Source organism: Cibotium barometz, chromosome 2, assembly GCF_041138505.1.
Source record: "Cibotium barometz isolate CiBa-2024 chromosome 2, ASM4113850v1, whole genome shotgun sequence".
Taxonomy (NCBI): Eukaryota; Viridiplantae; Streptophyta; class Polypodiopsida; order Cyatheales; family Cibotiaceae; genus Cibotium; species Cibotium barometz.
This window is the reverse complement of record NC_141047.1, coordinates 76,057,622-76,068,775: the sequence shown is the minus strand read 5'-3', so window position 1 is coordinate 76,068,775 and position 11,154 is coordinate 76,057,622. Positions and strand designations below refer to the sequence as shown.

Sequence of the window (11,154 nt, the reverse complement as noted above, 5' to 3'; positions counted from 1 at the left end):
ATGAGCTCGTACATTGGCTTGGGGGTGGGTGGATCTTTTGATATCACAATACTTAGCCTATTTCAAGCATTATAGTTTTATACTTCCAGACTTTATTAGTCTTGCTGACTTGTCCTTTACTTCCATTTGCAAATAAAATTAATCAATATCATTTATATGTAGATATTGTGTGTGTTTGTGTGTGCGAGAGAGAGAGAGACAGAGATCCATATGCTGTGTGTGTAAGAGCGCGCAACAAAGGAAGTATAATTTCAATAACAACAAGTTTCCAACATTTGGCCTCTGTTATTGATTTAAACTAGAGTGGTGAGAACTCTAGCAAAGAATAAAAGAATGATATGGCTCCCGAGCGATAGTGTGTCTTTTTTTTAATAGCATCTTTTATTACGCCGGCGTCGATTTTGGAAGTCTTTATCAACACCGCATTATGCCATATACCTTTGTAGTGGATCAGCAATGTCTTGCTCATACGAAATATTGATTGCGGCAGTAACGTAGAAGGCCCTCAAGAGCAGGTGCTAATTGCATAGAAGCTGCCATTTCGAGCTGCTTGTTGCAAGTTTTCAGGCGAGTTTTGTTGGTCAATATTAATTAGAGCGGTATTGGTGGTGTTGCAGACGTAGGCTAAATCAAGGGGGTCGTCATAGGGGTCAAGGGAGAGATCAAGGGAGATGGGTGGGAGCTGAGAGAGGTACTCCGTGCTAAGGCCTTGGAACATGCCGAACTGATCTCTAAGGGTTGAAGAGTCGATGTGGCTTGTGAGGTCATAAACATCAAACATGGACTCGATGTCCTCTTGTTGGAAATCCAGGTGTGGTGATGGTGGCTCAACCTGCTGCTGATGATCATGACTTGTATTGAAATTAGAGTTGGCCGAGTGCGACTTTGCTGTCTGTGTGAGAAAATGATGATCATCAACATTCAGCTGCTGCTGGCTGGCATGTACACCACCAACTGCTGTTTTCTCACGCATTTCTTTGAACTTGGATGATTGGAGAAGCAAGCCCAATGCAGTAGGGCCTCCGGGGAAGGTCTGCTCATCATACCATGAAGAGAAATGGTGCTGCTGCAAGCTGATGCTATTGCTGTTGTTTATATCAGATGGTGTCAAAGGTTGCTGCCCACTGGATTCAGTCGATGATGGCCAGTTATTGATTTTGAGGTTGGAGGGCTTGCCTGCCCTGTGCTCAAAGACTAGATGATCCTGATTGGAGTGCATATTGATCACATTTGAGGCACTTGAGTCATGGGTTCCAGGCAGCGGTACCATATTGTCCGGCCCCGTAAGTGCATTCTGGCCTGGTTTTAGCCACCTTATGTAGCGGCTCAGATCAAAGTTTGTCACCGCGTTCAACCCCCGGTACTCAATTGCAGCCTTATCATAAGCTTCCGCAGCTTCTTCTTGAGTGCCTAAGTGAAATCAACGAAAGAGATTAAGGGATCAATAGTGTACTGTTGCATCAAACCTTTATTGATTTGTGTCATGATCAACTTACTGTAAGTGCCCAGATACAGGTATTTGTTGCCGAAGATCCGACCAATCCGAGCTTCCCAGCGGCCATTATGGTGATGCCTGATTAAATTTGTGGTGGAATCGTGATTAACATATTTTATCAAAAGTTTTCATTCTGATGCTCTTGTTGTCTAGGAATCCTCAGCATGTCTTGAACAATATAACACGTATCCATCCATATTCTACTGCTATTTAGCAACAGCAATTATATACATATACACGCACACGTGTGCGTGTATCCATCCATATTCTACTGCTATTTAGCAACAGCAATTATATACACACGCACACGTGTGCGTGTGTGTAAATATTTATGTACACACGCACGTGTATATATTTTATACATACACTGTTGTTACACACGTGATGTAATCGAGTGATATGAACATGGCTAATTGTTGTACCTTGCAACACCTCGGTATTTCGAGACTCCTCTCGAAAAGCCACTGCTCTTTCTGCAGAAAGAGGCACTCGTTTTAATAAGTTCAAGGGATTTTGGTAAGGGTTCTTATAGCTTGATTTATAAGGAGTTTTAAGTAACAATTTACCTCCTCAAAGAAGCTAAATACTCCTCCTTTGTGACACACTCCATCTCTTCGAGATCTTTAGTGTACGTGGTGAGCTGCAATAGTGTTTTGCCAATCACACATATTAATGCCCGCTATTCGTTTCGGTAGTGGCTAATTACATAGGTACGAATGATTAATTAGGACAGCTAATTGTAAAGTGCATGTGTCTTGAGGTATAGAATTAGAAGGGTAGTTTGACAGTTTTACCGGGAAATTAAGTATTGTTTCAGCACCCCAATATTTCAGAGCAGCCAAATCATACGCATGAGCTGCCGCTACTTCATCGTCATAAGCACCTGACAAAATTAACAATACTCAGTTAAAGTTTTATTCTATAAAACTTCATCGAGTAGTAATCAAGATTAATCAGGTAATAATTCCTTGATTAGGCAAGTTGGATTAACCGGGTAAGTCGTTGATTAAGATTTTATAGCTTGGAAAAAATCTCACCAAGGTACACTGAAGCCGGCCAAAGCGCGTAACCGTTGATTCCCCAAAGATATGCCGCACACATGCACACGTATAATCGATCAGCATTCTAACACTTCCTTATTTTCCTAGTAATTGTAAACTTTGCTTTCATTTTGGAGATCGCTTTTATGCGGCACATGTTAATTTATAAATATTAATGTAAAACCTTGATTAACAACCTTGCCTCCCCTTCTTGTTCTGTGCTTGATTCCAGCAATTCTTGTCCCAGAGATGGGCCTCGAAGCGGCCTGTCCATCTGTGCCTGCAGTCGACAATACATAAAATGAATATAAATATGACTTAAAGACTGATTATGGAGGTTTAAAGATGTTAATATTAATGTTTTATGCTGGATTATCTAGTAGGCAAGGACTCTGTATGTGTGAAGACGTTGAGTAGGGTGGATTAACGTTCGATCGAACTCAATATCGTCCCTCCTATAACCAGCTTTGATTAATGGAAACCTAAACCACGGTTCTACTAACACGATGAGATGTTCTAATTATATGAATCCGAATTTAAGTTAAGCACCGTGTAACTCCTCTGTAAATAGAGCTCCGACGACCGGCTGCTGTACCGCCGTTGGCGGCGCCTGCTTGCTGGTCTTTGGGAGCTGCAGTTTTCCTAGTTCGCTTAGCTTTGGGCTGGGTGGTGGCACTATGATCCTGGTGTATAATAAGATCGTCCCCATTAACATGATTAGATTTAGGGTTAGTATTGGGGCTGTTGTTGTTGTTGCAAGAGGATGCGTTGATATGGCTATTGATGTCCAGGCTGCTTTTGCGACGCTGTGGAAGATGGAATCCGGTCGAGAGGTGATCCATGATAACCAAATTAGATAATAATTACAGCAAGAGCTTAGGGTTACCAGTAGATCTAGTGTGACGGAAGAAGAAGGAGAAGGAGGATAGATTGTTTAGGGTGAAGACTTATAACATAGAAGAGAGCGATGATGAACGTCGACATTATGGTCGGGAGCTGCTGCTAAATGTAGCGGTGATTTCAGGAGGCCGGCACGCATACACAAAAGAGCAGGCCGAAAGCGCGTCGTGTATGGCGCTGTCGGGGCTCGCCTGCTTGACCTCTTCGCTGCTGCCATGAGATCTAGGGGCCCCGCCAAACGGCCTCTCCCACCATCTCCGGTTCTAGATCCGGCCGTCGCTAAACTCTCCATGCCTACGACGCCGCCATATCCTATTCTAGCGCCACCCTCTGCCGGCCGTAGATCCCCGTCAAGTCATTCGTTTTATCACGCTATATATGTACATGCAAAATCCAGCGCTCGAAAAATGTCCTTTTTTTCCACCATTATTAAAATAATAGTAAAATAAGCCTGAGACATATTTTCTTGTTCATTTTCTTTTCTTTTTTAATTTTATTTTCATCCTTACAATTTTTTTTAAAAAAAAGGAGTTCAACTACTAAGAATTCCAAATTGTTTGTGCCTCCCAAAGTCACACTTTTATTCAACTATAGTATTAAGACAAGTCGCGTATAATGCATTAATTTTGTCAAAACCTTGAAATGCATTAATTTTGTCAAAACCTTGAAATGCATTAATTTTGTCGAAACCTTGAAATGCAAATATACATTTGCTTGTTCAAAACTCATTTAACTACACTTTACAATAAACTTGACGGTAAGACAAAGAAGAAATTATACATCTTTCAGAAAGGCTAGTTTTTTAAATTGATTTCTGTATTCTGTATCTTCTTTCACAATGCTAGTGCCAACCTAGCATATCTGTACCGATCCTTCTACTACCAATCCTCGGTGGCGTCGATGGTCATGTGATCTAGCCATGTATCGATCATTGGGGTGGGCACTAATCTGCAGCGGCATAGGTCCAAAACTAGTGTTTGCAAAATGACCCATCTTCTGATCATTCCAGTTCCTATTCAGTCTCAATATATTAGTTGCAGAGGTTGACTATGCAGTTTTGTAAATGGTTTTCTTTATATTATGAATTAATTACAATTGTTAATCTTGAGATTACTCATGTTTTGTCCTCTCATTCCAGTTCCTATTCAGTCTCAATATATTAGTTGCAGAGGTTGACTATGCAGTTTTGTAAATGGTTTTCTTTATATTATGAATTAATTACAATTGTTAATCTTGAGATTACTCATGTTTTGTCCTCTCATTCGTGTAGAGGTTTAAGTCGATGATGCTCCTTAAGGAGGTTCTAGCTATGGTAATGGCATGCACATATAATCAATACTATCCACATAAAGTACTTGAAGCTTGTCGTTCAAACTTGACTTTTGCAATGAGTAATTTAAGATATTTTTACCAAACATTAACATGGCATGGTAATCCTACTCTTCACATGTAGGTAAGGAAGTCCTATGGTTTGATCTTTCTAAATCATGTGAACATTTAGCAACTTTGTATATTTGTGTTTAATCGACCATTATATTACCATAAAAATTTCAGAATCTGCTTACATAACAAGTTCCCATCTAAGGATATGTAATATAGCAATATAATTCAATAGACATCTAGGTCTTGTTTTCAAGGTGCTAGTAAAAACTCTACACATAGTTAAATACAAGGGGGGTTTCTTTATAAGGTTCTAATAGAATTCTTGCATACATATGGGCTAGTAACAATTATACAAAGGGAATAACTCACAAGCTTGCTAAAAGAAAGGGGGCTCAATTTCATTTCCAAATCTTAAGGAGTGTATATAAGATCCCATATTCTGGACAACAGATTATTTAAATACCCTTAAACATCCATGCTTACATATGTGTACAACTCTAATACTAAAGGTAAACATTAATCTTAAATCATTGTTGATTCTTACCACTTGCATCATTTATTCACTATCAAGCTATGTACATTGTGTAGCTATAAACGTTGTTCTCGAGATAAGAGTGACAAGGGGGGTTTCTTTATAAGGTTCTAATAGAATTCTTGCATACATATGGGCTAGTAACAATTATACAAAGGGAATAACTCACAAGCTTGCTAAAAGAAAGGGGGCTCAATTTCATTTCCAAATCTTAAGGAGTGTATATAAGATCCCATATTCTGGACAACAGATTATTTAAATACCCTTAAACATGCATGCTTACATATGTGTACAACTCTAATACTAAAGGTAAACATTAATCTTAAATCATTGTTGATTCTTACCACTTGCATCATTTATTCACTATCAAGCTATGTACATTGTGTAGCTATAAATGTTGTTCTCGAGATAAGAGAACAACATTAAATACAAGGGGGGTTTCTTTATAAGGTTCTAATAGAATTCTTGCATACATATGGGCTAGTAACAATTATACAAAGGGAATAACTCACAAGCTTGCTAAAAGAAAGGGGGCTCAATTTCATTTCCAAATCTTAAGGAGTGTATATAAGATCCCATATTCTGGACAACAGATTATTTAAATACCCTTAAACATGCATGCTTACATATGTGTACAACTCTAATACTAAAGGTAAACATTAATCTTAAATCATTGTTGATTCTTACCACTTGCATCATTTATTCACTATCAAGCTATGTACATTGTGTAGCTATAAATGTTGTTCTCGAGATAAGAGTGATTGATTGATTATTTGTATTAGGCGTAGATGCAAAGGAGTTTAGAACTATCCATGGCCCCTACAAATTGATCATGGTCCCATGACCCACATAAAAATAATAATAATAAATCAACCCTCCATTTCTTGCTCCACGTGGAGCATCACCCTTGCATGCTCCACCTTACACAGCTTCCCCCTCATAGTACATGATCTCTCTCTCTCTCTCTCTCTCTCTCTCTCTCTCTCTCTCTCTCTCTCTCTCTCTCTCTCTCAAGATCTTTGCAAACCTAGACCAACATAAATTTATTATTACATTAATGTGTCAAATTGATAAAACAATCCTTTATAAGTTGACTAGTATATCTTTTTTTTTTAATGTGAACTTCTTTTTAAGCATATTTTATTTTATTTTAAAACATTAATGGTATTAATTTTTATACTTGGTCTTATAGGTTATTCTAGCCTCTAATAATAATAACTCTCTCTCTCTCTCTCTCTCTCTCTCTCTCTCACACACACACACACACACACACACACACACGTAAATTCCCTTGGGGTATTTTGTAGATGTTAATTTCATTCTTTATTTCACCTTCATTCTCATGAAAGAATTTTACAAACCTTGCACCCAACATTACTCCCATATGCTTGGGCCACATCAACACTAAGTAAAGGGAGCGAAAGGAGCCATCATCAAGTAGCAAAGTTTGAATGAAGCCAAATAAACCTAAGAAATCAAAGTCATGCATGCTATGGAGTAGCTATATCGAAAGCCCAAATACACCACACACACTAACACAGACATCTAACCATGTGAAGAGTACTCACCTTCCATGTTTCATTTTTGAGAACTTGGTAGCTTATCTTCATGGACGAGGAAATCACACAAATGCAAGCTAGTATTTGAGAACACCTACCTCCCATTGTCACCATGAGAGTTGTCTACGTAGAACTTGGCACTTCCCATTGTAAGACCATGCTCCACTGTGCAAGACCTAGCAAGACCAAGAGGGTAGAACTAGCACACGCACTCACTCTCACATAAGCACTACCAAGAGGACAAGAGGATAGGGTATAGAGCTAGAGCACAAGTAGCAAGAGCACATTCTCAATTAATACTCAAGGGAATGTACCTTTCTCATTAGATAAGTTTATGCATATACAAGGGAGTTGTAAATTTGGGTGTCCACACCTAATAACTCATTGGACAGTGGACACCCACTTATCGTCTAATCTTGTCTAGGATACTCTAAGCACATATTGAGTGGATTTCAGCTCTTTGACTTTGCTTGGTCATCCCTTGAGTACATCATTAAGTACAATCATGCAGGAAATACAATGATTGGAACAAGTTATTAATACTTGCTTAGGCAGAGAACATAAGTGAGGGTGGACAAGGACCTTTTAGATAGTTTCCATTATGTGTGTACATCCCTTAGTGACTCTATATTGCTTGTGCATGCTCCTTGCTCGTTTGTAGATGGCTGATCTCCACTTGTGACCAATGCACACTTACACTCGTAGTGTGTGCATTGTTAATGCATGTCTGTGCTACATGTTAACCTTAATTTAATATTCTCTCCTCTCGGTCCTAGGTCTGTCCTTGGACCTACGCAACTAATGTTGGTGGTGTGAGGATTGAGAGGAAAGTAATTTGAGAGGTGTTTGGTGGCGAACGTATGATACATGTCGTTTGGTGAGGCTAGTCAATGGTGATTAGAGAGTCGATGTTGAGGGTACAGATGTCGATGCGAATGCATGGGAGAAAACAAGTAAGGGTTCTTAATGCATGTGCCTGAATGTTGCAAGCTACACTTTACAAAATAGAATAGTATGTAGTGCAAGAAAGAGTTGATGGGGGAGGAGGGGCTTTCCATGTTGAGGTTCAAAGTATTGGTCAAGTTACATAGTGCATGAGAGTGTTGGCTAATTTTGAGAAAATGACATATATATCCTTCACCCTTCTCCAAATAAAACAATGAGCAACTTCGACTTAGACTCTTATGCATGTCTCTCCAGCACACACGAGGTGGATTAAAATGAAGTATGTGCAACAATGGGACTCACAGTGCTCGTCTTGTGGACTAGGTGGATTGGGTTTTGCTAGGAGTGATTTTGGATTTTTTTACAAAACTTTGTAGAGCTGATGAATGAGGATTGGAGTATGGCGATAATATGTAGGTATTGGGGTTCTCTGAAAGTGCATCTGGATTATATCTTCAAATGTGACATGATGGTTCCCATGCAAATACTACTTCTCCATGCAGTTGGCCACCTTGGATCAATCAGGATGATGCTAAGGTTAAGAAATCACCTGGTTGCAACAAAATCTGGATCTGGGATATCTTTCCATAAGAGAAGTAGTGACAAGTGTAGCCCTAGAAATCCTTGAGAGATGACTAGTGTGCTAGTTGGAAGCAAGGGAAGTTGTAAAGGTGGTTGGGATCCTAAGACCATATTGGGAAAATCCTAAGGCTTTGGAAATTTTCTTTTCAATCTACTTTTTGGTGTTTCTTAAGCATACAAAATTGAAAGTTGTCAGAGAATGTGCATTTAAAACCTACTCTTTAAGCTCTTTCCAATGATGTGTCACATGAGGGGGTTTTAACAAAAGCTTAAAAAGGTTCACCATGGTCCCCTTTTTACAATCTTGCAAAATGGAAATTGGGATTTTTCCAAATTCTCTAATATGGTGTTGTCCTGCTTTTGTAGGTTGTAGAACTCCAAATTGAACCATCTTCTTTCATGTGGCATATATGTTGACTCAAATCTACATGAGAGGTGCATTGGCATATAAATCTGAGTAGTGTGGTTTGGTCAACCACTTGATCCTCCACTCGGTTGTTTCCCATAACATCCCTCACTCTGGGGCCACTCTGTCTTGCTCGATTATTTTGTGACCTCCTCTGCATTTGTGAATAATAAAAGTTACCATTCGTATCTCCAAGAGATCCACAGGATGAAGGTTGGAGAGATTAGCATCGCACGTCCCACTGTGTCCCCCAGAGTTCCTTTGCTCTTGATGATGGCCATAATTTGATTGTCACTTGCTTATTGAGGAGTGTTACGTAAGCTAGGAGAATCCATTGGATATCAACTTTCGGGAGTACTCATTTGCTTAGAGGATCATATAGAAGAATTTGCCTTATAGCCCTATATAGAAGATCTGATCTTTTGTGTACTTCTCCTTTGATGATGAAGTCATATTCCCATGACTCAATGTTATCAAAGATATCAACATTATTGTGTCAAAGCGCACTCCTTTGCATCTATGGCATATGTCTTTGTGGCTTGTAGAATTAGGCTCACTTTCTGCTAATGATTTATTTGGTAGCATATGGCGAGGTTGGTAGAACAACCTAAGTGTCCTTTCAAGTATCATCATCGATTGCCTCATCTTTCTTTGGGTATCATCATACTATAGATTTTGTTGTAGATCCTCTTCATCTTTATCCACTATCCTGTGAAACTGAGAAAGATACTGAGTAATAATGCATTGAAGCTTTAAAATTCCAAGGGATGCATATAGTGGTGAATCCCTTGAATAAAGATTATATAGCATGTGCTTCTGAGATTTCTAAAGTCCACATCCATGCTAAGTTATTCTGCTAAAGTTCCTACTTGGTAGAGCTAAATCTAGGCCACCTTCTCTTTCGAAAGGGTGGTGGTGAAGTGGATACTGCGGTGGAAAATGTGGGTGGGTAAGTTGAGGATCTTGGTGAAGAGCGAGGTGTGAGGTTGACAATAGGGGGTGGTAGGGCTATCAAGGATGGAGTTTCCAGTCCCAATTTTGGATCGACATTCTATTAACGGGTTGCATCAAGGAGAGTTATTGCTATGATTAACATATGAATGACTTGCCTCTGGTTTCTGTATAAGTAAATCTTTTTACTAATGATATTTAACCAATCATCAACTTTTCCCTTTAAAATGACCCAGAAGAGATTTTTAGGGATCCTCTTTTTCCTTTCAAACCCTCATATACTTGGATGAGGAGGGAGATTGCTCTTCTGTGGTAGAGTTAATGTGGAGCTTGTCATCAACGATGGCATCATGTAGTCTTCCATTATTATTTAGAGTTGCTACACTATCAGCTATGGGATCAAAAGATGTTTTTGAATCCAAAAGCTTGAGGGTTTGGTAGTGGATCTACCACCGGGATATGAAATGTGTAGGAGATTAATGCTTTGGTTGAGGAAGACATGGTAAGTGTCATCCCACCACTGAAGCAGAGAGACCCCAGTTGGCCTGAGACATATGGTGACGAACTTGTACAATCACTCATCACTCACACGAAGGGAAGTCTGTTCCCAAAATATGTGCCAGACCTAGCTCCTTCAATTTGTCTTGCATGTGAAAGGTTCCTTGAGAACCAAGAAGCACTCTGGAGAACACTATTCCAAATTGTACATAATGCTATCTTGTACTATTTCACCAAAGATGAGCCAACATCCATCAAGTCGGTGAGTTGCCAAAATGGTCTTATTGGGATGATCCAAAGATTCCCCCTGAGGATTCCTCCTGCTCTGCGGGGACATGTGGAAGTCATGGCCATCTATAAAAGTCTAGTAATTAGTTTGTGTTTTGTTGAATGGGATTGAAAACATGTTTAGTATTTGAAGGATTTTGCATAGGCACATGCAAAACATCATGTAAGATAGCATCTCCAAAAGAAACATCACCAATACCAATCACAGGGAGAGACGAAGCATCACCAATGTGTACTGATGAAGAGATAGACTTATGGTTTTCCAATAAGGAAGAACTATTCATCATGTGAGAGAGGTAGCACCACTGTCGGCAATCCACTCATCCGCAGTAGGGTATATGCATGAATAGGTGGTACACTACCTACCAGATTTCATGGTTGGGAGCTGGGAGGTAGCTCAGTTTGGTAGCCATAGGAGTGTTGGGAATTTTAAAAGACTTCAATAAGTTTTTTATTTTATTCAAAGGAGTGGGGGCACTACCTTTGCATGTCTTGCAACCATCATGAGGAGTGCCCGTCGGTTGCAGCAGCAAGGGCCCTCGTCTGGGGGGGAACCCTGCCAGCGTGGAAATTTG

The 11,154-nt window shown here is 39.6% G+C and overlaps 2 protein-coding genes across 2 annotated transcripts; both read right to left on the bottom strand.

Annotated features, from left to right (window-relative positions):
* Positions 1-264: 264 nt before the first annotated feature.
* On the bottom strand, positions 265-2,596 carry LOC147641482 (uncharacterized). The gene is made up of 6 exons (XM_086812581.1): positions 2,533-2,596; positions 2,290-2,378; positions 2,062-2,135; positions 1,918-1,968; positions 1,497-1,573; positions 265-1,410 (listed from the first exon to the last, which is right to left on the bottom strand). The coding sequence occupies exons 1-6, from the start codon at positions 2,594-2,596 to the stop codon at positions 506-508; spliced, it is 1,260 nt and encodes a 419-aa protein (XP_086668707.1). The 3' UTR covers positions 265-505.
* A 128-nt stretch (positions 2,597-2,724) lies between these two features.
* LOC147641481 (uncharacterized) lies at positions 2,725-3,492 on the bottom strand. The gene is made up of 2 exons (XM_086812572.1): positions 3,085-3,492; positions 2,725-2,815 (listed from the first exon to the last, which is right to left on the bottom strand). The coding sequence occupies exons 1-2, from the start codon at positions 3,375-3,377 to the stop codon at positions 2,725-2,727; spliced, it is 384 nt and encodes a 127-aa protein (XP_086668698.1). The 5' UTR covers positions 3,378-3,492.
* Between the last annotated feature and the right edge of the window lie 7,662 nt (positions 3,493-11,154).

Coding starts and splice junctions, on each gene's coding strand:
- LOC147641482 (XM_086812581.1), bottom strand. CDS start 2,596: ATGTGTGCGGCATATCTTTGGGGAATCAACGGTTACGCGCTTTGGCCG. Junction 2,136..2,289: donor AAACAATACTTAATTTCCCG/GTAAAACTGTCA, acceptor ACACTATTGCAG/CTCACCACGTACACTAAAGA. Junction 1,969..2,061: donor TATTTAGCTTCTTTGAGGAG/GTAAATTGTTAC, acceptor CTCTTTCTGCAG/AAAGAGCAGTGGCTTTTCGA.
- LOC147641481 (XM_086812572.1), bottom strand. CDS start 3,377: ATGGATCACCTCTCGACCGGATTCCATCTTCCACAGCGTCGCAAAAGC. Junction 2,816..3,084: donor ATTTACAGAGGAGTTACACG/GTGCTTAACTTA, acceptor TGTCGACTGCAG/GCACAGATGGACAGGCCGCT.